The 25420-nt window shown below is 44.2% G+C and overlaps 1 protein-coding gene across 21 annotated transcripts in view; it reads right to left on the minus strand.

Annotated features, from left to right (window-relative positions):
* Positions 1-16019: 16019 nt before the first annotated feature.
* The window catches only part of fam49bb (family with sequence similarity 49 member Bb), a 165629-nt gene continuing 156228 nt past the window's right edge, over positions 16020-25420 (minus strand). For all 21 annotated transcript variants that reach the window (XM_067982006.1, XM_067982005.1, XM_067981994.1 and 18 more), the window contains 5 exons: positions 23571-23687; positions 22837-22916; positions 20202-20328; positions 19823-19893; positions 16020-16783 (listed from right to left, as the gene is read on the minus strand). In XM_067982006.1, coding sequence (XP_067838107.1) covers positions 16720-16783; positions 19823-19893; positions 20202-20328; positions 22837-22916; positions 23571-23687 — 459 coding nt within the window. In that variant the 3' untranslated portion in view covers positions 16020-16719. The remainder of the gene's footprint in view (positions 16784-19822; positions 19894-20201; positions 20329-22836; positions 22917-23570; positions 23688-25420) is intronic.

The raw sequence follows: 25420 nt of genomic DNA on the forward strand, positions 1-25420 counted from the left end.
AAGCTTTTCAGCCAGAAAAAGCAGTATGCTCGGCTCTGAGGAGACATTTGCATAAGCAGCTGACCTGCCCATTTCAAATAAACAGATCTGTGCACTATACAATGGATCAAAATATCCATACTGTCCCCAATATTGTCCTCTTCACTACCCAAACTACCATCGAAACCTTTCCTTGCTGCTGGTCCCACCTAATTCTGCACCAACAGACAAAGTTGAAATTAAGTGCACTCAATTTATTTCCCTAAAAATGATCAGTGAACGCGTGGTCAATTATTCTCCTGCTGTTTCTCCTTGCTGTGTGTCTTCTAGAATCTAATCTGGTGCTCCTAGGTGTTTCCCCAATGGAAAGAATAAGTCGTTGGCTGCTAGCTGCTTATGGAAGCCTCTCGGATTGAGGTGTCCCTGCTATGGGCTTTGCCTAGTCCACTGCTGCAGCAATTGCCAGGTCTGCTTAAGTTTGAGACTGGCGGCTAGATGGACCAGACGTAGTGTTCCCTTGAGATATCAGTCCCCGTCCCCCCTCCATGCCCATTCTATCCATGCTCCTGCTGCTGATCACTCCTTTACCATAGCCACTGACCTGCATGGGAGCAGAGTTCCAGGCAGTAGTGAAGCCCTGCATAATGGCTCTCTCCGTCCGATCTATCAGCATTTTGAAGTCAGATAACAGAGTCTTTATAGGATTAGACTGAGAATTCAAGAGATGCTCTCATTGTGCATGGGAACTCTTCCACTGACGGCTCTGCTGTAGCTGGCTGAGGGGGTGTAGATGAGGCTAATAGACTTATCCATAAGTCATCACCAGATCTCGCAGAGTGCTTTGGACAGCCTCAAATGACTCCATAAAATGATAATACGCACATGACAACTTTCGTTTAAAAGCAGATGCGCACCGGCAAGAGAAGAAAATATTGTGAATTATTTTAAAGTTATTTACAAAGAGTTAGCTTGGTTCTTAGAGTTGCGATCTTTTCATTATTTTGTCTGCTCGGTGAGTTAAGAATCCCTAGGCTCTGCAGTTGAAGGAGAAGGTGAGCTGACCCTCTGACCAGCAGCTCGCTGCTCCTCCACACACACGCTCAGTGTTTCATCCAGTGCTTGCTCCTCAAGATCACTACCTGAATCCCCTGTGTCAGGTGAAGTAAATGATGCTGGGGTCCTGAGATATTGGCTTCTTCAAGGCGACTCAGAGCTGCGGCTCGTACTCGGAGCGAGATCAACAGGAACAGAAGAGTAAATTGTGCTACAATGCTGGCTTTATGGCACCCTGTGCTTGTGTACATCTGGGTGACAGTGAGTGAATGAGTGAGTAAGTGTGTAGATAGGCAGAGAAGAAAGAACATGCGGAGGATGGTATTAGTCCTCAGCTTCAGGGATATTATTGACTTCACCTTGCTTGACCATCTCTGTGCTCTCAGTGCTGAAGGTTGCCAAGCTGGCCTCCTTGAAGGCATTCAAGACTTTAATGTTGGCCGGCTCCAGATCTGGCCTGTTCCATTCTGTTATGTGTCACCTTGTCCTGCAAGTGTTAAGATGTTGGAAGTGTCAAGAGCACAGTTACATTCTTGGGTCTTTTTTAACCCTCTTACTCTAGTTTACTTCAGCTATTTTTCCTTAGATAACTCTCATAGTTAAGCCCCAATTTCCCATGCCTTCAAGAGAGGGTCTATCCTTGCCTTGAGATCTAGGTAAGCTTTCAGTAACATGCCTGGGATAATGGACCAGAAAACTCTGTCTGGTCATTGCTTTAGCTACCAGGGTTTTCTTACAAATATACAATAAGAACACACAAAAAAAGGGTAATTCCAAGCACATATGCATCATGTAGGGCTATGTGCTCAAGATAGCTGAATGCAAAAAAGACCTAGGGGTTATAGTTCATAGGTCATTGAAAGTGTCACAAAGCTGTTACAAAGGTGAATAGGGTGTTATGACGTATAGCTAGGACAATTAAATATAATAGAAGTACAATCCCTTCCTTGTACAAGGGCCACTTGATTGATACCAAGTTTAAGAGCCCTTAGTTATCAGAACTGGGTAAAAGAGCTAGGACTTTTTACTATGGAAAAGTATAGACTTTGAGGCAATATAACAGGTCTTTAAAATAGTGAAGGGATTCGATTCTGTCCACATGGCTAGATTACATGAGCTAGATGGGCAGGGGAGGACTAGGGGACAACAGTTCAATTTACAAAAGTATAGAGTTAGGTTAGGTGCTAGAGAGTTGTCGTCTTCTGGAATAGGTTACCAGTATATGTGGTGACTGTGGATTTGGTGCAAGTGCGCAAAAGGGAGCATGACGAGATCCTGTGAGTGGACCTCATTGAATTATTGAATGTAGGTAGTTTACGGAGATAGTGGTACCTGTCACTCTGGTCTCCTAGAGCTTGGTTGATTGACTGCGGGGAGTGGCGGGGTGGTCAGAGAGGAATTTCTCAGAGTTTTTTTTTCCTAACTTGGCCTAAGGTTTTTTTCTCTCTTTTTTTGTCTCTCAGGACATTGCATGGCTGTGGGGGCAGGAAAAGACCAGCTGGTCCATTAAACCTATCCCTTCCCACACCATTATACTCACCCTACTCCATCGCCCCCACAGCCATGCAACTCACTCCAGTCTTTGAAAGCTGTACAGGATCACATCAGATCTCATTTAAAGTTAAAAATATTCAGCAATTTAATTAAACAAAAGATAGACAAACATATAAGATATATTTATATATTTACAGTAGACATCCTTCCACCTAACTCAAGTGGATAAAATAATAAAAATATCACAATTCTAAGAACTAAGCTAACTCTTTGTAAATAACTAAGAAAAAGCCAAAGTGGCTGACTGGTCATGTATAAAGACAAATAAGATGTAAACAAAAAAGTCAAATACTCAACAAAACAAAGATAAGTACCGGGAACAGTTAAGGAAAACTAAGGCCGCTATTAGATCAGCTAAAAGGTTAATGGAAAAGATAATTATAGTAATAATGGGGAAAGCTTTTACAGCCATGTAAAGAGTCAGAGGACTGTCAAAGATTGTATTGGGCCATTGAAGGATACTCAGGAACAGGTTACAAAGGACTCATGGGGTATGGCAGTGATACTAAATGAGCACTTTGCATTGGTCTTCACTCTTGAAGAAGATGCTCGACTGTTAGAATTCAATAATGTTGTCAACAATAATACTGTTAATATTACAATAGAGGAACATATTGTTTTAGGTAGAATTAAAATGGATAGGGCAGCCGGGCCAGATGATATCCACCTGAGGATCCTCAGAGAGATGCCATATCTTTAATAGCTCGCTGGAGTCCCTTAGACGGGAAGCAGGCTAATGCAGTTCCAATCTTTAAGAAAGGAGGTAAGATGGATCCGGGTAACTATAGGCCCATTAATTTGACCTCAGTAATAAGGAAGATGCTTGAGGGAATCATTAGGGATACTAGGAAGGCTGGCTGTACTTAAAGTAGATAAATCACCCCATCCAAATGGGATGCATCCTAGGTTGCTGAGGTACTGGCCTTAATCGTCCAATCATGGCTTCATAAAAAGGAGGACCTGTCTTTCTACCTATTTTTTTGAAGAAGTCATCAAGATGGTGGATGAGAGAACCCCGGTTGACATGGTCTACCTAGACTTCCAAAAAGCTTTTGATATGTACCGCATAAGAGGCTTCTCTATCGAAGATCGAAGCATTCGGTATTAATGGCAATCTACTGCACTGGATTGAGAACTGGCTGAAAGTCTGAAGGCAGAAAATGATTGTAGATGGATTTGGATCTGCCTGGAGACTGGTCACCAGTAGTGATCCGCAGGGATTGGTGTTAGGGCCATTGTTACTATTATTACTAATGATCTAGATGTACGTGTTGGGGGAACAATCTGTATGTTTGCAGATGATACCAAGATATGTTTGAAAGGACTGTGGATGATCATCGAGTACTACAGGCAGATCTAGAAGTGTTGAGGGATTGGGCTCGTGACTGGCAAATGTTGTTTAACGTAGAAAAGTGCAGTGTTTTGCATGCGGGCAAGGCAAATGCTGAATATAGCATTTTCCTTTCAGGGAAAAGTCCTAAACCCGGTGGAGAAAGAACGAGATCTGAGCGTTCTAGTGCATAGATCGCTAAAGGTGACCAATGCCATGAAGCGACAGCTGGACGAATAGAGTGCTAGGGTGTACTTAAAGGACAATTGACTATGACAAAGCATCCGGCCGAACCGGCGCAAAAGATGGCGGAAACTCAAGCATAAGTTACGTCCAACTTAAATCGAGTTTCCGCGATCTTTAACGCTTGTTCAAAAATCACTTCGTCCGAAGCCGGCCCCGCCCACAAAACTGGCCCCACCTACAAAACTGGCCACGCCCCCCCCCAATTGAAATAACGAGGATGGCGAGTTCCCACCAATCGCGCCCGTTCGAGGGTCGTCAAATTGATCACGTTTTTTCCGGCACGCTGGCACCAGCAGGTGATTCCAGCCTTCCTGCAGTGACCAGCAGCGAATAGTTTATTTAAATTGAGAGAAATAGTTAGTTAAATATAGTTATTATTTACATCCTTATAAAATTATATTGCTGGGAGTTTCTGCTTGGATCCTTCTTTTGAATTTTAATCGAGTTTAAAATGGCGCACTCTCTCATTATCCCTCTCCCCTTTTATAATGCTCGAGGAGGAGGAGAGAGACGAGCGAGAACTGCGGAGGCTCGAAGCCCGCAGACTCGAGGCACGACGAGTGAGGTTGCATTGGCGGAGATTTCACCCTATCCGTAGCTCCTCCACTCGTATTCACCTCACAGTTATGAGGTGACGTCCCAGGAGCTGGTGCTGCACTTCACCAAGCCGCCAATCGGCCAGATCTACGACTTACTGAGGGAGGACCTGAAGCCTCGATCGTCAACCAGCAGGGCGATCACTGTTGAGATGAAGCTCACAACAGCTTTAAATTTCTACGGGCGTGGCTCATTCCAGGCATAGACGGGGGGGGGGGGCGGGGGGGGGACCTGTGCCAGAACAGCCATTGACCTGCAGCCGGCAGGCGACAGACGCCCTATTCCGCAGGCTGAATGACTTTATTAGATTTGACGCTTGCGGACAACGGCGGAGGTCCCTGGAGTTTTACCGGTGCTTGGAGCGATTGATGGCACTCAAGGTCGCCCGCGAGGGTTCGCAGAGCTACCTAAAACAGGAAGGGATTCCACTCACTTTGCGACGCCCATCTCCAAATCCTACACATGAATGCCAAGCGTGCTGGTTCGACTCACGACACGTTCATTGTAAGGAACTCGGGCATAGCCCGCACATTCGGGGAAGGTGCTCGGCCTGATGGTTGGCTAATCATCAGGGATAAAGCCTACGCCCTGCTGCCATGGCTGATGACACTATTTCGGGCACCACGGGCTGAGGCGAAGGTAGAGGTGAAATTCAACGAGGCTCGTGTCATCCACCAAGCAGGTCGGGGAGAGAGCCATTCGGGTGCTGAAGAGCCGCTTCAGGAGTTTGGACAGATCTGGGTGGGGTGTACTGCAGTTTTCCCCAGAGAGAGTGGCCAGGATCATCTCAGTGTGCTGCACCTTGCACAATTTCTCTCTGGAACAAGGTCTGGACCTGGACGTCCCAGGAGAGGAGCCAGTTGAGCTAAATGTTGTGCCTCGGGAACTGGAACGAGGGGTGCTGAGCCTGCACTGGAGGCAACCGTTCAACAGGCTAGGGCTATCAGAGCACGGCTTGTGTAGCATCTTCTCACATAATGGGCCCCACCTCATGGGCCCCTCCCATGTACTGAGAGCAGAAGACGACTCGGACACTGTAATTTTAAAAATCAAGAGAGATTTATTATAATCTCAACTGTTAACAACATTAAATTAATAGAATTTTGTAGTTCAAAAATATAGCTAACTTTGTTTCTTGTTCACATTTGCTACAGCATATATAAACACGTTATAATATAAAAATGTTAACATTTTATAAACAGGAATGGGAATATTTATTCAGAAATGTACAGACGGAGAAGTGCAAAAATGTTCAAAATTTATCCAACTTTAAGTAAGTGCAAAAATAAAACTTCAACAATTCAACAATGATTCAAAAAACTTTAGAAAAGTGCAAACAAACAAATGACTATTCAAAAATTTTATAAACGTGCAACAACTCTCTGTCAACTCCCCCCTTGGATGACAAGGAGGAGAAAGTGAAGGTAGTAGAGAATTAAAATCCCCCTGCTCTCTCCAGGCACCTCGCTTGGCTCCTGTGCCCAGACATAAGAACATAAGAAATAGGAGCAGGAGTAGGCCACCCGGCCCCTCGAGCCTGCTCCACCATCCAACAAGATCATGGCTGATCTTCTACCTCAACGCCATTTTCCTGCACCATCCCCATATCCCTTGATGCCTTTAATATCTAGAAATCTATCGATCTCTGTTTTGAACGTACTCAATGACTGAGCCTCCACAGCCCTCGGGGGTTGAGAATTCCAAAGATTCACCGCCCTCTGAGTGAGGAAATTTCTCCTCATCTCAGTCCTAAATGGCCTGCCCCTTATTCTGAGACTGTGACCCCTGATTCTAGACTCCTCAGATACGGGAAACATCCTCCCTGCATCTACTCTGTCAAGCCCTGTAAGAATTTTGTATGTTTCAAAGAGATCACCTCTCATTCTTCTAAACTCCAGAGAATACAGGTCTAGTCTACTCAATCTCTCCTCATACGACAATCCTGCCATCCCAGGAACCAGTCTGGTGAACCTTCATTGCACTCCCTCTATTGCAAGTATATCCTTTCTTAGGTAAGGAGACCAAAATTGTACACAATATTCCAGGTCCGGTCTCACCAAGGCCCTATATAATTGCAGTAAGATATCTTTACTCCTGTACTCAAATCATCTTGTAATAAAAGCCAGCATACCATACCAACAGATGAGCTCTTCTACCTGATGCCCCCTTGCTCTGTCTACCAGCCACCGTGGTGTGGTGGAGAAATGTAGGTTTAATGAGCCATGGACCCATGAGCTGCCTGCTCCTGCAGCAGAAATGTTGCTACCTGAATCCCAGGACTCAGATCCTGAGCTGCTTCGTGCAGCCTGCCGTGTGCAGTTGGCTTCGTGCCTGTTGCTGTAAGGCTGGAGTCCAGGGTGCTGCTGCCTCCCATGGAGGTGGAAGCATCAGCCACATGACCCTACGCGCCATCCCAGCAGTATGGAGTTCACCGACCGCCGTTGATGGGTGGAATGATGGCAGCTGTGATGCCCTCCGAGGTCTCGTTGACAGACTCTAAGCCATCTCTTATAACGACCTCCAGTCTGTCTCCTAAGGCCTGAACCGCAGAAGCCTGAACCTCCATCGAGTTGGGGGCCCTTGTAGGGGACCTACCGAATGGCCCAAGGCAGCAGTCAACTGGTGAGTCAACTGTGTCCAATGTGTCCTTGATGGAGGACAGGAAACTCATCCCCTCTGGTGCTCCATCACCAGGAGCCTCCTCAATTCAGCAGTCGACATGTCAGGCTCCGCTGACCCACCGGTCCGTGTCTGCCTTCTAGCCAGTCTCACTACTCCACCCCCTCCTCCTCCGAGTCGTCCCCCTCTGACTCCTCCACCGGGTCGCCCCCCTCTGACTCCACCACCTCCTCCTCCTCCTCCTCAGGGTCGTTCCCCCCCTGACTCTCCCTCCTCCTCCGAGTCGTCCCCCTCTGACTCCTCCACCGGGTCGCCCCCCCCCTCTGACTCCTCCACCTCCTCCTCCTCCTCCTCAGGGTCGTTCCCCCCCCCTGACTCCCCCTCCTCCTCCGAGTCGTCCCCCTCTGACTCCTCCACCGGGTCATCCCCCTCTGAGTCCTCCACCTCCTCCTCCTCCGGGTCATCCCCCTCTGACTCGCCCAGCAGAACTGCCTTTGGTCTTCTCCTCTTGGCTGCGGAGAGAAAACCAGATGATTAGAATGTTTCTATTGCCAGGAGGGAGGGAGGGAGGGGAGTGGGTGGCGACCCTCTGCCACTGTCCCGTACGGAAGTGTTGAATGGCCATAGCATGGGTACTCACTGGTTGTTGGACTCTCCCAACCCGCCTCGACCTTTGTTCATGGTGGGGGTGGGGAGGGTCTACACTTTGAGGCTTGGGATTCCCCCACCACTCTCTGCCCTTTCCTGGACATTGTGCGCATGTTTGGCCTGAAAAGACAAAAGGAAACGATCAATTCCAGCTACTGCTGTGCATATATCGGGAGAGGAGGGTTTTTTTTAATAAATGTGAAGCCCTTTTAAGACATCCACGTGCGAACAGTTTCAGTGATAAGTTGCAGCCAGAATTGGTGCCCTGTAGCAGTGAGTGCATGCATGGTAAAGAGTCAAAGATCTGTAAAGTAGTCTTAGTGTTTTGCATGGGACAATGTAAAGAAACAAAGTGACAAGTGTAGTTTGCTGACCTACTTTGTAGAAGGTATTGATTCAACACCGTACTTTAGCAAATCAGGTCTAAATACTTTTTGCAAATTAGGTGCCAATGTCTCTAAGTGATGCAGACTGAAATGACACACTGTGCCAGCACCATCCGGACACTGTTGATTGCTCTCCCTTGGTGGATGCGGCACTCTAGAATGCCAAACAGGACAACCTTCCTTTTCTCCACTTCATGCAGCCGCAGGCCCATCACAGCATCAGAAAATCTAGAGGGTCTGATTTACTACCACTATACTATCAGTCTACAAGACTGCAAATGAGTCACAAATCTTAAGGTCTGCCTATAATATTTGACTGTCCCTTTATACATCTGCATCAGTTCTTTAACTAGGTTCTACAGCACCGGATATCCTGCGCCCAAATTAGCAAGCTTCCCGTGAGTAACTAATTATTCACCAGCAGCCATTAATACAACATTAACTTCTGGATCAAAAAAGTATCTAGGAATGAAATTGAGGATTGTAAGGGTAACGGTAGATCTACACGGTCACATACTCTACAGCACGTGTTGGTACTTGTGCTGTTGGCAATGTTGGATGCATAATTTGTGGAATGCAAGTGGTCAGAGTGGAATAGTGCCAGTTAACTGAAGTTTGACTTGATTATCCTAATGGTTCATGGAGAAATTTCACAGATCTATATCAAGTTATCAATTACCACCCATTGTTGGCATCTCCCACAGTAGGCTGCACGAGTAGAGTCCTTAATGCAAATTGAACATGGGTTATGGGAGGAATGGACTTAATTGGGTACGATAGCATAGTGGTTATGTTACTGGACTAATAATCCAGAGGGCTGGACTAATAATCCGGAGTCATGAGTTCATAATCCCGCCACGCAGCTGGGGAATTTAAATTCAATTAATTAAATAAAATCTGGAATAAAAAAAAACTAGTGTCAGTAATGGTAGCCAGGAAACTACCAGATTGTCGTAAAAACCCATCTGGTTCACTAATGTCCTTTAGGGAAGGAAACCTGCCGTCTTTTCCCGGTCTGGCCTATATGTGACTCCAGACCAACAGCAATGTGGTTGATTCTTAATCGCCCTCTGAAATGGCCTAGCAAGCCACTCAGTTGTACAATTTCGCTACAAAAAGTCATAATAAGAATAAAACCAGACAGACCATCGCACCACTAGGCACTGGACACGGCAAAGTTAAACCAAGCCCAGTCGACCCTGCAAAGTCCTCCTCACTAACATCTGGGGACTTGTGCCAAAATTGGGAGAGCTGTCCCACAGACTTGTCAAGCAACAGCCAGACATAGCCATATTCAGAATCATACCCTTCAGCCAACATCCCAGACTCTTCCATCACCATCTGTCCCACCGGCAGGACAGACTGACCAGAGGTGGCGGTACAGTGATATACAGTCAGGAGGGAGTGGCCCTGGGAATCCTCAACATTGACTCTGGACCCCATGAAATCTCATGGCATCAGGTCAAACATGAGCAAGGAAACCTCCTGCTGATTACCACCTACCGACCTCCCTCAGCTGTTGAATCAGTCCTTCTCCATGTTGAGCACCACTTGGAGGAAGCACTGAGAGTGGCAAGGGCACAGAATGTACTCTGAGTGGGGGACTTCAATGTCCATCGCTAAGAGTGGCTCGGTAGCACCACTACTGACTGAGCTGGCCGAGTCCTGAAGGACATAGCTGCCAGACTGGGCCTACGGCAAGTGGTGAGCGAACCAACATGATGGAAAAACCTACTTGACCTCGTCCTCACCAATCTACCTGTCACAGATGCATCTGTCCATGACAGTATTGGTAGGAGTGACCACCGCACAGTCCTCGTGGAGACGAAATCCCGTCTTCGCACTGAGGACACCATCCAACGTGTTGTGTGGCACCATCACCATGCTAAATGGGATAGATTCAGAATAGATCTAGCAGCTCAAAATTGGGCATCAATGAAGCGCTGTGGGCCATCAGCAGCAGCAGAATTGTATTCCAGTATAAGCTGTAATCTCATAGCCCGGCATATTCCTCACACTACCATTACCAACAGGCCAGAGGAATAACCCTGGTTCAATGAGGAATGTAGAAGAGCATGCCAGGAGCAGCACCAGGCATACCTAAAAATGAGGTGCCATCCTGGTGAAGCTACAACACAGGACTACATGCATGCTAAATAGTAGAAGCAACATGCTATAGACAGAGCTAAGCGATTCCACAACCAATGGATCAGATCAAAGCTCTGCAGTCCTGCCACATCCAGTCGTGAATGATGGTGGATAATTAAACAACCAACGGGAGGAGGAGGCTCTGTAAACATCCCCATCCTCAATGATGGTGGAGTCCAGCAAAAGACAAGGCTGAAGCGTTTGCAACCATCTTCAGCCAGAAGTGCCAAGTGGATGATCCATCTCGGCCTCCTCCCAATACCCCCACAATCCCAGAAGCCAGTCTTCAGCCAATTCGAATCACTCCACGTGATATCAAGGAACAGCTGAGTGCACTGGATACAGCAAAGGCTATGGGCCCCGACAACATCCCGGCTGTAGTGCTGAAGACTTGTGCTGTAGAACTAGCCGCGCCTCTAGCCAAACTGTTCCAGTACAGCTACAACACTGGCATCTACCCGACAATGTGGAAAATTGCCCAGGTATGTCCTGTCCACAAAAAGCAGGACAAATCCAATCCGGCCAATTACTGCCCCATCAGTCTACTCTCAATCATCAGCAAAGTGCTCACCGATGCTCAGTTTGGGTTCCGCCAGGACCACACGGCTCCAGACCTCATTACAGCCTTGGTCCAAACATGGACAAAAGAGCTGAATTCCAGAGGTGAGGTGAGAGTGACTGCCCTTGATATCAAGGCATCTGTCCGAGTGTGGCACCAAGGAGCCCTAATAAAATTGAAGTCAATGGGAATCAGGGGGAAAACTCTCCAGTGGCTGGAGTCATACCTAGCACAAAGGAAGATGGTAGTGGTTGTTGGAGGCCAATCATCTCAGCCACAGGACATTGATACAGGAGTTCCTCGGGGCAGTGTCCTAGGCCCAACCATCTTCAGCTGCTTCATCAATGACCTTCCCTCCATCATAAGGTCAGAAATGGGGATGTCCGCTGATGATTGCACAGTGTTCAGTTCCATTCGCAACTCCTCAGATAATGAAGCATTCCATGCCCACATGCAGGAAGACCTGGACAACATCCAGGCTTGGGCTGGTAAGTGGCAAGTAACATTCGCGCCAGACAAGGGCCAGGCAATGACCATCTCCAAAAAGAGAGAGTCTAAACACCTCCCCTTGACATTCAACGGCATTACCATCGTCGAATCCCCCACCATCAACATCCTAGGGGTCACCATTGACCAGAAACTTAACTGAACCAGCCATATAAATACTGTGGCTACACGAGCAGGTGAAAGGCTGGGTATTCTGCGGCAAGTGACTCACCTCCTGACTCCCCAAAGCCTTTCCACCATCTACAAGGCACAAGTCAGGAGTGTGATGGAATACTCTCCACTTGCCTGGATGAGTGCAGCTCCAACAACGCTCAAGAAACTCGGCACCATCCAGGACAAAGCAGCCCGCTTGATTGGCACCCCATCCACCACCCTAAACATTCACCCCCTTCACCACCGGCGCACCGTGGCTGCGGTGTGTACCATCCACGAGATGCACTGCAGCAACTCGCCAAGGCTTCTTCGACAGCACCTCCCAAACCCGCGACCTCTACCACCTAGAAGGAAAGGGCAGCAGGCACATGGGAACAACACCACCTGCACGTTCCCCTCCAATTCACACACACCCCGACTTGGAAATATATCACCGTTCCTGGGTCCAAATCCTGGAACTCCCTACCTAATAGCACTATGGGAGAACCTTCACTACACGGACTGCAGCGGTTCAAGAAGGCAGCTCACCACCACCTTCTCAAGGGCAATTAGGGATGGGCAATAAATGTTGGCCTTGCCAACAATGCCCACATCCCATGGACGAATAAAAAAAAAACAACTTGCCTTGTTCCATATTTTATGTCTTCAGGCTCTTAATGCTCCACGGAGCACTTTTGAAAGTTTGGCCACCTGCACATCCACAGTGTAATAACCATACTGGGCAAGGGGGAAATCTACGTTCCTGACTCCTGCCTAAAGGAAATGAGTTGAGTTTGCCCAAACATTTCACTTGGGAGTCTTATAGGCGTGAAGCAGGGGTGTTTCATTTCATCACTAATGGATGCATTCAAACTCAGTCCAAGACGTGGAACATAAACAAAAAATGCTGGAAGTACTCGGCAAGTCAGTCAGCATCTGTGGAGAAAGAAACAGATTTAACATTTCAGATCAATGAACTTTTGCCAGAACTGGAAGAAGTTGAAAATTTATCGTTTTTTAAGCAAGTACAGATCCAGGCAAAGGTTGGGGGTGGAAGGGGAGGGGAGGAAAGAACAAAAGGGAAGGTCTGTGACAGGGAGAAGGGCAGGAGTGATTAAATGACAAAAGGGATGGTGGTGCAAGGCAAGGAAGGTGGTAATGGGACAAGTAAAGAATCAAAAGATGGGTCTAGAGGAGCTGTAAATAGCAACAGTAGAACCATTACCAGCAACTGCTGTCCGAAAAAATGGGAGCTGTGGTTATGATCTGAACTTACTGAAATAAATGTTGAGCCGGAAGGTTGTAAAGTGCCTAATCAAAAGATGAGATGTTGTTCCTCGAGCTTCGATTGAGCTTCATTGGAAAAGTGGAAGAGACCGAGGTCAGAGTGGGAGTAGAACGGAGAATTAAAATGGCAAGCGACCAGAAGCTCAGGGTCACGCTTGAGGACTGAACGGAGGTGTTCAGCAAAGCGATCACCCAATTTGAGTTTGGTCTCCCCAAAGCATCGTGAAGAGTGAACACAGTACACTAAATTTAAAGTAGTACGAGACATGGAATTGTCTTAACTCACTGCATCACCCTATCACCTTGTTGTGGGTTCAGGTACTATTCCAGAGACTTGAACACAGTCTAGGCTGACGCTTTAGCGCAGTACTGAGGGGGTGCTGCACTGTCGGAGGTGCTGTCTTTTGGATGGGATATTAAACTGAGACCTCAACTGCCTGCTCAGATGGATGTTAAAGATTCAATGGTGCTATTCGAGAAGGAGCAGATGAGTTCTCCCAGTGTCGAGGCTAACATTTATCCCTCAACCAGTGAGAGTGACTGCACTTGACATCAAGGCAGCATTTGACCGAGTGTGGCACCAGGGAGCCCTAGTAAAACTGAAGTCAATGGGAATCAGGGGGAAAACTCTCCAGTGGCTGGAGTCATACCTAGCACAAAGGAAGATGGTAGTAGTTGTTGGGGGCCAATCATCTCAGCCCCAGGGCATTGCTGCAGGAGTTCCTCAGGGCAGTGTCCTAGGCCCAACCATCTTCAGCTACTTCATCAATGACCTTCCCTCCATCATAAGGACAGAAATGGGGATGTTCGCTGATGATTGCACAGTGTTCAGTTCCATTCACAACCCCTCAAATAATGAAGCAGTCCATGCCCGCATGCAGCAAGACCTGGACAACATCCAGGCTTGTGCTCATAAGTGGCAAGTAACATTCGCGCCCGACAAGTGCCAGGCAATGACCATCTCCAACAAGAGAGAGTCTAACCACCTCCCCTTGACATTCAACTGTAAGGAATCTTACAACACCAGGTTATAGTCCAACAATTTTATTTTAAAATCACAAGCTTTCGGAGATTATCCTCACTCACCTGACGAAGGAGATAATCTCCGAAAGCTTGTGATTTTAAAATAAAATTGTTGGACTATAACCTGGTGTTGTAAGATTCCTTACATTTGTCCACCCCAGTCCATCACCAGCATCTCCACATCTTGACATCCAACGGCATTACCATCGCCGAATCCCCCACCATCAACATCCTGGAGGTCACCATTGACCAGAGACTTAACTGGACCAGCCACATAAATACTGTGGCTACGAGAGCAGGTCAGAGGCTGGGTGTTCTGCGGCGAGTGACTCACCTCCTGACTCCTCAAAGCCTTTACACCATCTACAAGGCACAAGTCAGGAGTGTGATGGAATACTCTCCACTTGCTTGGATGAGTGCAGCTCCAACAACACTCAAGAAGCTCGACACCATCCAGGACAAAGCAGCTCGCTTGATTGGCACCCCATCCACCACCCGAAATGTTCACTTCCTTCACCACCGGCGCACAGTGGCTGCAGTGTGTACCATCCACAGGATGCACTGCAGCAACTCACCAAGGCTTCTTCGACAGCACCTCCCAAACCAGCGACCTCTACCACCTAGAAGGACAAGAGCAGCAGGCACATGGGAACAACACCACCTGCAAGTTCCCCTCCAAGTCACACACCATCCTGACTTGGAAATATATTGCCGTTCCTTCATCGTGGCTGGGTCAAAATCCTGGAACAGCCTTCCTAACAGCATTGTGGGAGAACTGACACCACACGGACTGCAGCGGTTCAAGAAGGCGGCTCACCACCACCTTCTCAAGGGCAATTAGGGATGGGCAATAAATGCCGGCCTGGCCAGCGACGCCCACATCCCATGAAAGAATTTTTAAAAAGTTGGGCTTGTATACACTGGACTTTAGAAGAATGAGAGGTGATCTTTTTGAAACATGTAAGCTCCTGAGGGGACTAGAAGGGGTAGATGCTGAGAGGATATTTCCCCTTGTGGGAGAGACTAGAACTAGGGGCCACAGGTTAAAAATAAGGGGTCTCCCATTTAAGATGGAGATGAGGAGAAATTTTTTCTCAGAGGATCGTGAGTCTGTGGAACTTCCTTCCCCAGAGAGCAGTGCAGGCAGGGTCATTGAATATTTTTAAGACTGAGTTAGATAGATTCCTGATTACAAGGGAGTCAAAGATTATAGTAGGTAGATGGAAAAGTAGGGTTGAGGTCACAATCAGATCAGCCGAATGGCCTACTCCTGCTCTTAATTCGTACGTAACCAACACCACCAAAACAGATCATCTGGTCATTTATCTTATTGCTGTATGTGGGACTCTGCTGTGTGCAAATTGGTTGCCATGTTTGGCTACATTACAGAGTGACTAAACACTAAAACTACTTAATTGGCTGTGAAATGCTTTGGGATGTCCTGACGTGTTGAAAGGTACTACATAAATGCAAGATCTACCTTTCTTTCTTCATAAACTGTAAAACTCAATTCTAGTCTTTATTATTTTAATCAGCTCATCTCATTCCTTTTTATAATAGTGAACTATGATAGCTGCTGTGTTGTCGACTTGTTTGCAGAAGACCACGGTCAACCAAATGTCACTAATGCTATTGTTAAGTGGATTTCTGCAGAATGTTTTGTAATACGTTTTTACATGGATCACGTTCTAAGTGAGCCACTGTACCAAATATTTGTGTTCAGATTTTCATCTATTCTTTTAAGGAGAAAGTACTAGTCATTTTAAATGAATACATTTTTATTTTTGTTGAATAGCGTAACATTTGTGAAGGATAATGTGATGGATACTGTAAATAGTCAGATATAAAGCAGATTTAGAATTCAAAAGGAAAAGTTTGTAGTCATTTAATGAGTAAAGTGCGAGGTGATGATCATAAAAAATGTAAATATTCCAAATCTCAACAGTCAGGGTTTAGAAAAACAAAAGCTCATTTTATTTGACCAACAGCTGTCCATTTTACATGTACATGCATACGCATCTGTTACGCACACATCACAGTTTAACGTTAGTTTAATGAATGTTAAACTTACATACACTCATACAAAATGAGTCAATGCAAACTGAAGTATTAACAAAACAGACTTGTACTATAATTTGTAGTCTGTTGAGCTAGGTACCTTTTTGTACAATAAAACATATATAGTTAATTTAACATCTGTTCAATTTTTTTAATGGCTGCACATGATGAAGCTGCGATAGAAAATGACTTTTTGAAGTTTTACACAGCATGAAAAGGCTTTATCATGCAGAAGCTGTATTAAATATTAATCAATAGAAACGGAACAGAGATTTTCTTTGTCTTTTAGGCCAAGTTACTGAATTTCCTTACACATACAAAGACACCCAACTTGTGAATAGTAGCTGCCAATGTGCTCCATGACCATCCATTCATTCAAATGTGAAACAAAGTAAACACTTTTTGCACTGTTTATGTATCAAGTCTTTTAAGAGAGTTTGGCACAGAAAATAAGTTTAGCTATTTTTAAGAGCAGGAACACATTTTAAAAAACAAAGAAAAAAGCAGGTGCATTCTTTAAACATTAAAAACATATCTGTGCATCTCAATCATTGCAGAATACTGTCCTCTGCAGCCAGCTCTGTTGCTATGCTTTACTGCAACATTGTTTTAATTTGCTTGGAGGTAGTCTCATCATTCAAATGCTTGGTGGTGTACCTGGAAAGCAGAATGTTACATCTCTGAAACAATGCCTCAGATTAACTGACAACCTCAGACATAAGGACATGTTTTGCATGGAGGTATTATACAATCTTACATGGGCAAAGTAAACACCATTTAATAAAATAATATCCTTTCACATAATAAAAGAATGCATTTACACTATCAGATTGCTTCTCCAGGACCAACACATAAAAGATGCAAGGCCGTTGTCATCACCCATCTCTTTTTAAAAAAAAATCCTACCCTTGATCTTGGAGGTTGCAAACTACGGCTCCATCTCCAACCTCCCTTTACTTTCAAAAAGTCTTTGAACGTGTTGTCACCTCCTAAATCTGTGCGCATCTCCATGTTTGAATCTCTTCAAGTATGATTCTGCTCCTGCCACATCCTCTGTGATTGTGGCCATGGTGTATTAACCCGCCTTGTCCTCCTCAACTTCTTTGCAGCCTTTGACATGATCGACCATACCATCCTCCTCAAACACTTCTCCCCCACTGTTCAGCTCACTAGGACTGCCCATACATAATCCCACCTTTGCCTATCCAATCGTAGTTATAGCATCTCCAGCAATGGCTTCGCTTCTCGCTCCACATCGTTACCTACAGAATCTCCCAAGGATCTATCCTTGGCCCCCTCCTCTACCTGCACCGGCGCTGAAGACACCCAGCTCTACCTGTCCACCACCTCTCTTGGCCCCTCCACTGCCTCTGTACTATCAGGCTGCTTATCTGATATCCAGTCTCGGATGACCCGCAATTTCCTCCAGTTTTAAACACTGGCAAGACCAAAGTCATCATCATTGGCCTCCACCACAAGTTCTGTGCTCTTGCCATCGATTCCATCTCCCTCGCATCCACTGTTTAAGGCTGAACCAGACTGGCTGCATCCTATTTTACTACAAATTGAGCTTCTGAACCTGTATGCTCTCCATCACAAAGACCGTCTACTTCCACCTACATAACATAACCTGCCTCCACCCGTACCTCATCCATGCCTTTTTCATTGCCAGACTCAGTTTCAATGCTCTCCCGGCCAGCCTGCCTTCCTTCACCCTCCATAAACTTCAGCTCGTCCAAAACTCTGCGGTTCGTATCCTATCCTGCACCAAGTCCCCCTCACCCATCTCGCTGACCTACATTGGCTTCTGGTCCCCCAATGCCCCCCAATTTAAAATTCTTATCCTCAAGTTTAAATCCCTTCATGGCCTCGCCCTTTTCCAGCCCTAAACCCCATCCCACCCAATGCTCTGTGCCTCTGACCATGTCCTCTTGTGGACTCCCCCACCCCACCACAATGTTCTGTGCCACAGACCCTGTCCTCTTGTGGACTCTTTCCCCTCCCCCCACCCCCCAAACCAAAAACCTCCTCACCCCACCATCAGCCACCATTTGTTCCTTCAGCCACATAGGTACAAGCTCTGGAATTCCCTCCCTAAACACCTCTGCCTCTCCACCTCCCTCTACTCCTTTAAAACCCTTCTTAAAACCCACTTCTTTGACCAAGCTTTTAGTCACCCTTCCTAATATCTCCTTCTTTGGTTCAGCATCGATTTTTGTTGGATTGTGCCTCTGCAAAGCACTTTGAGAGATTTTTCTATTAGCGGCACTATATAAACGCAAGTTGTTGTTCATCAGCTAACTTCCTTTCGGCCGTAATTAGATACAGTTGGTCCTTACTATAATGACATGCAAGTACATCCTGTATTTAATGATAATTCATATTTCTTTAAAAGAAGAAGCATGTCAAAATAAACTTTATTGCACACAGTATCCCTATTGCAAAAACAATGGCCAAACATGCAAGACAGCCATTAACAACAACTTGCATTTAAAAAGAGTGCCTTTAACATAGTAAAACATCGCAAGATGCTTCACAGGAACATAAACAGACAAAACAGGTGACCAAAAGCTTGGTCAAAGAGGTAGGTTTTAAGGAGTGTCTTGAAGGAGGAGAGAATTGGAGAGGCGGGGAGATTTAGGGACGGAATTCCAGAGCTTAGGGCCTAGACAGCTAAAGGAACGGCCACCAATGTTGAGGCAAAGAAAGTCGGGGATGCACGAGTCAAGAATTGGAGGAACGCAATTCTCTAAATGGAAGAGGTTACACAGACAGGGAGGGGCAATTCCATGAAGGGATTTGAACACAAGGATGGGTATTTAAATTCAAGGCACTGGTGGGCCGGGTGATGGGTGAACGGGACTAGGTGAGAGTTAGGATATGGGCAGCAGAAGTTTGGGTGAGCTCAAGTTTATGGAGAGTAGAAGATTGGAGGCCGGCCATGAGAACATTGGAATAGTCGAGTCTCAGGTGATAAAAGCATGAATGAAGGTTTCCGCAGCAGATGGGCTAAGGCAGGGGTGGAGATGAGCGATATTCCAGAGGTGGAAGCATGCGGTCTTGGTGATGGAGAGGACACGGGGTCGGAAGTTCAGCTCAAATAGGGTGCCAAGGTTGCCAACAACGGTTCAGCCGAGACAGTGGCCAAGGAGGAGGATGAAATCGGTGGCTAGCGAACAGAGTTTGTGGCTGGGGCCGAAGACAATGGCTTCGGTCTTCCCAATATTTAATTGGAGGAAATTTCCACTCATCCAATACTGGATGTCGTACAAGCAGCCTGAGAAATCAAAGGCAATGGAGGGATCGAGAGGGGTGGCGGGGAGGTATGGCTGGGTGTCGTCAGTGTACATGTGGAACTAAACGTTGTGTAATAAAAGTCATTTTGAATGTGTAATACATAATTACAACCTGTGAAGCGCTATGATTTATAAAAATGTATTAAATTGCAAATTATCAATATTATTCTGCAATTTGATTGTTTGAAAATACTGCTTTTAAAATACATATTTTTTTAAGTCCAGATACAAAATATTTTCAATATGAAGACTTCTAACATGGAAAAATTGAGCGTGGTAGCTAGAGTGCCACTTTCATTATGAGATATTCAAACCCCTTACTCAGTGGGCCAATCTGCAAATCACATCGTTTACTTCTGAACCTGTAAGTTCCAACACGGCCATGAATGTTTCTAATTACCTGAGAGCATTCAGAAGGCCTTCTACACTGTTTGGAGGCTGATCCTTTAGGACTTTTATGCAACCTTTCATCTGTAGAAAAAAATTGAATCGGAGTAATATTAATTTACACTGTCTCGCAATCTATTAATATTTCAAGCAGCTTGGTGTAAATTCACATATATATTTGCAAATGTTCAAGCCTTGTTCCGTTATTTTAAGTTATTTGAAATGTATCTTTTATTAGTGGAAAATATAGCTGAGAAGGAATAATTTACCTGCTGAGCTGGCACTCATACTGTACAGCGCATTCCCCAATACAAATGCTTTATCAATACTTGAAAATAACCGCGTCAAGGCATAATTGCAGGACAGTCAGATGCAATGTAGGATAAACTCACATCAATTTTGGACGTTTTCGCAAATGCCCCAACTGGATGCACATGGTCATAAAGAATGATGACACCCACCATCACCCTCAGACAAAATGATACTGTTTCTTCACTTGCAAATCTGCTCCTGTATTCCCTACACAGGAAAGAAATAAACCACACATTAATTTCCATGATTGCAGTGTTCAATTTCACATATATATATAAAAAATATATTTTTTAAAGTTGCCATATTACCGTGTAGCAACTTATCAGTAATTATAGAAATCTTTTCAGCTTGCACATCCAATTACATTGGGCTGGATTTTGCTGTGAGCAGCACTTGCACTTGCCCATGGACTTTCTCTGAGCTTTTGCAAGTCAATTTCCTCTAAATTAGACAGCCAAAAAGCATGGTCCCCTCTACAGGGGCTTCTGGGACCTATGTGAGCAGGGCAAGCAAATGTCTATCCCCTTAACCAATCAGATTGAAGCATGTAACTAAGCCATGCAGAGACTGAACCAGGAAGTGTAAATTAGAATAGTGAATTCAATATCAAATAAAGTACAGAAAGCGAAATAAAGAGAGGGTAAGAAAGATTGCATTAAGGGACAGAGATAAAACAGACAAAGAAAAAGCAAAAAAAATAAAAAATTTAAATTAAAAAAAAATCTCCAATAACAATTAAAATCTGAAGGAATGAGACTCCACACTTGTTAAAGTTAATAGTCAGTGCCAGAGAGGTTGATTGGCAGTCATTAAGACTTATCATGCTGTTAAAAGGGTACTTACGTCAGAATGGACAAGCCCTAACATTTTCTGGCGCGGTTAGTCCATAACTACGATGTCAGTGCAGGAACTTCACGATGTTCTATTCATTTGATTGGGAAGCCAGATGGCAAGATGCCACCTTTGCAAAGCTTTTGGAGGAGCAGGGCATCTGGTACAGCAACTTCCAGATTTCCGCGTTTAACTGCACGTATGCGGTCACCGGAAGTTGCTATCTGATTTGCACAGAAATAACGGTGAGCATGGTTAGCCTCACTGTTATTTTCACAGCAAAATCTGGCCAATTATCTTACTGGGTTGGGTGGGGCTGGACTGGACCAGGCAGTAAGTATACAAAATCAAAGGTAGGTATGTAAGAATTTCTAAAGCATTATAATTTTCATCATGCAAGGTCTGAGTGTGGTAAAGTTTGACTATATCAAGAATTTGCTTAGATTTATTCACTAAATGTAACAAGCGTGCCAAAAGTAACTATTAAAGGCAAAATGGTTGGAAAGAACCTTCCTTTGAACACGATCATTTGATAACGAGAAAATTATAATTTGTGGGTCAATGCTAGAAGGTAAAAGGTATGAGGTAATTTTCTGACTGGAGGCTAGTTGGGCTCATCGTTGACAAGTAAGCCTCTATCATAGCTCCTTTCTGCTCCTGGTAGTAATTTAACTATTTAAAATTTATCTGCAAAGAGACAAGCAGCCCACACCAGTGAATGACAGCCTGGATATTAAATCTCTTCAATTAAGGAATGTTTCTCAATGGAGTTCTGCCCTGTACATTGATGTCATATTTGCCACGTTTTTAACAGTTTAGATTTTCATATGCACAAATCAGTCCCAAAAAATGTAATATATTAACTACTTCCTTATGTGGTTATAAAGGATTAGGTCAAATCTTCATTTGTATCTCTTCACTCACAACCTTGTTACATTCCTGCCATGTTAAAAAAAAGACTTGCATTTATATGGCGCCTTTCATGACCTCAAGACGTCCCAAAGCGCTTTACAGCCAATGAAGTACCTTTGAAGTGTAGTCACTGCTGTAATGTAGGAAAGGCAGCAGCCAATTTGCAACATCCCTATATAGTATCCCTTAAAAATATGGATATAATGGACCAAATCGCCCTGGAAAAATAACGGCGTGTTAACGACACACACCGTTTGTAATGAGCAAATCGGCCAGCAAGTTCAGGGGATGAAGAGATATGCAGCGAGTTACGATTCTCCACAACTTGCTGGTCAATTTACGCCGCTCCCCTCCCATTATTTTTAACAACTTGCTGGGTTTGCACGTTAGTTGTCCATTAAGCTTACCACAAAAAGTTAGGGCTCATAAGCCTAAGCACTCTTTTAATGACGCAATGATTGTTAATACAATGCCAATCAACTTCTTTGGCCCAGAAAGGGAACAATTTAAACTGTTGAGTTTCAAGTAGTAAATTGTTGTTGAAATTTTAAATTTTAAAAATCTCTTAATTTTTTTTTTCTTATTTTGCCTTTGCCTCTTTTTTTCTCTCTCCTAATCCAACCTTTCTTTCCCACTCTTTATTTCTCTTTCTGTACTTGATTTCGACTCTAATTCACCCTCCTTCTCCGTTGTTCCTCTGTTTCTTTCTCAATCCTTAAACCTCATTGGTTAAGGAGATAGACTGTTGGTCCCGTCATTCACTTCGGTCCCAGATGCCCTCACCGTGCCGTTATCAGCTCGCCCTTCCAGCAAGTTATGGCGCAAATTACATTCAAACTGAAGGGTGCAGGAAAAAGTCTAACTAATGCCGCATATCACAAGATGCCCCGTTCCAGCAAGATTTGGCCCCATATCTTTAATACTTTACCCTTCTGAAACAACTACCAATAGGAAATATTATGTCCTACTCACGGTGTCTCCAGCATAACTCTGCATACACTTGCCATAGTGCTTAAGCAGTCAGTGGTGTTTTCTATGGGTAGAGACTTGTTCTACAAAAGGGATAAAGAGAGGGAGAAGCATTACTGGTCATTTGTATTAATAAATGCTACATTGAACTAGGTTTAAACTACATAAGAACATAAGAAATAGGAGCAGGAGTAGGCCATACAGCCCCTCAAGCCTGCTCCGCCATTCAATCAGATCATGGCTGATCTTCGAGCTCAAATCCACTTTCCCGCCTGATCCCCATGTCCCTTGATTCCCCTAGAGTCCAAAAATCTATCTATCTATCTCAGCCTTGAATATATTCAATGACTCAGCATCCACAGCCCTCTGGGGTAGGGAATTCCAAAAATTCACAACCCTCTGCGTGAAGAAATGCCTCCTCATCTCAGTCTTGAATGGACGATTCCTTATCCTGCGACCATATCCCCTAGTTCTACACTCTCTACCCAGGGGAAACAATCTCTACGCATCGACCCTGTCAAGCCCCCTCAGAATCTTCTATGTTTCAACGAGATCACCTCTCATTCTTCTAAACTCCACAGAGTATAGGCTCATTCTACTCATATTTGTGAAATCCTTTAAAGTACAGAATATAATTTAATGAATTTCAGTCTTTCAACCAATGAACAGAACATAGAACAGAAAGCTTTATTCTCTACTTGGACGGTGGGCACATCAGGGTACATCATTATACTTACATCCGAAACAAATTTTGTTGTGGCATCACTCAAGGTTTTCAGCATTGGAGTTGCTTCAGCATAAAACAGGGACATTCTATTGGCCAATTCATTATTTACTTCATTTTCTCCTTCTGCCTATTTATAAAGAACAGGAATCTGATATTAACATTTCAGTAATATTACTTCTTAATCCTTGTTATGCTATAAACTGAGTTTTACGTGAAAGCACCAATGAGCTATTGCTTGCAAAGTTTTGTTATAAAACATAAGAAATAAACAATTATAATGCAACATTTATTTATTCTCTAAACCTCCTCCATTTACAGAATTCATACAAACTTGTGCACCTGGCTCCCACTAAAGAGATCAGTCTTTCAGGCAGTGCTTACTGAGGCCACTCGAATAATCTAAAAATAAATTCTGAAATGTGTCTTTGTTAAGTAGCATTTCTCCTTAAAAACACTAGGACTATTCTATGCAAAATAAAGATGGAGCAAATGTACCCATTTCTCAAATCTGAGGTGTGCTCCTAAAATTTGTACCAAGACAAATAAAATTACAAACTATTAAGAAATTAGAATATTTCTCTCCAAGTAGTTTTGCTCCGGTTAGCTAAAAGTTTAACATCTGATCATCTAGTTGAAAGGTAATAACACATTTCCAACTAGTTGATTACAATAGAAATGGAGCCTATGGTTTGGTGCATGTCTAATGTTGCAGTACATAAACAGTGTGTTAAACATAACAAAAAAATGAAAGCAAGTTGGTGCTTGACCTGCACCTGTTAGAACCACCAATGCTACTGTGAATATTTATCATGCTTATTAAATTGATACTGAATGGGCCCATTACAGCCTTGCACATCTGGCGTCATGTAATGATTACCAGAGAAAGCTAAGCAATAATTTAACTAACAACTGAGGTGTGGGAGTGAGGCATACTGAAGAAAATGAATACTAAATTAACTTAATAATTAAAAGGATTATGCAAGAGAGGAACTGAAAATCAGCATTTATAAATCATTCACAGAATTACCACTGTATTTTTCACACACTAGACAAAAAAGGGGAGGATTTGCTGTTTTAAAAACACACTCCTACTATAATTCACAATTATACCTGTGTCTTCTACAACAGCTGCAAGCTGCAGTCCAACAATGTATCATGGTTATACTGATACAACTGCTAGTGTAGTGTAAGAGTGACTTTTCTTTCGCGTTATTCTGAGCAAGTCTGCCTTTATCGATTTGAAAGATGATAACGTTTCCAATTAGATGAATAGTGTGTATGCTATGGTGCATGTGCACTGCTCTTAGACTTAAAGGCCATACAGCAAAAGTGAAAGCAAGCTTGAGGTGCTTGTCCTAAATCTGTCAGAATGACAAATACGAATATTGCTGTGAATGATGTAAATCACTTCAGGAGGAACAGGGACAGAACCAGATTTATCCTCCAGAGAAAACCACTCAGGCCATAGTAGCAAATTGGATGATAACTGCAGTGTGCTTAAACTGGTGGAACATGTAGATTTGCCACATAGGATTGCATCGTTTAATAGATCTAGAGAGAGCCTCAGAAGGATGGTACTAATGAACAATTTAAAAGGGCACAATGGCTTGATTAAATAATCATGCAGGTTGAGCATGACACTACTGTACCATCATACAGTGCAAACCCTAGAGTGTTTAACATTTTGTTTACACATGTTTTGCATTTCAAGTTGCAATCTTAGCACTATTCTCAACATATAGGTCCCAACCTGGGCTTTAAAAAAAGCACCTAAATTCAAATGGGTACTAATTGGATGCCAAGTTGACAGTGAAAGTAACGTCACCATTTACAAAACATATACATGTTACAAAAATAAAC

The sequence above is a fragment of the Heptranchias perlo genome, chromosome 3, assembly GCF_035084215.1.
Source record: "Heptranchias perlo isolate sHepPer1 chromosome 3, sHepPer1.hap1, whole genome shotgun sequence".
Classification (NCBI taxonomy): domain Eukaryota; kingdom Metazoa; phylum Chordata; class Chondrichthyes; order Hexanchiformes; family Hexanchidae; genus Heptranchias; species Heptranchias perlo.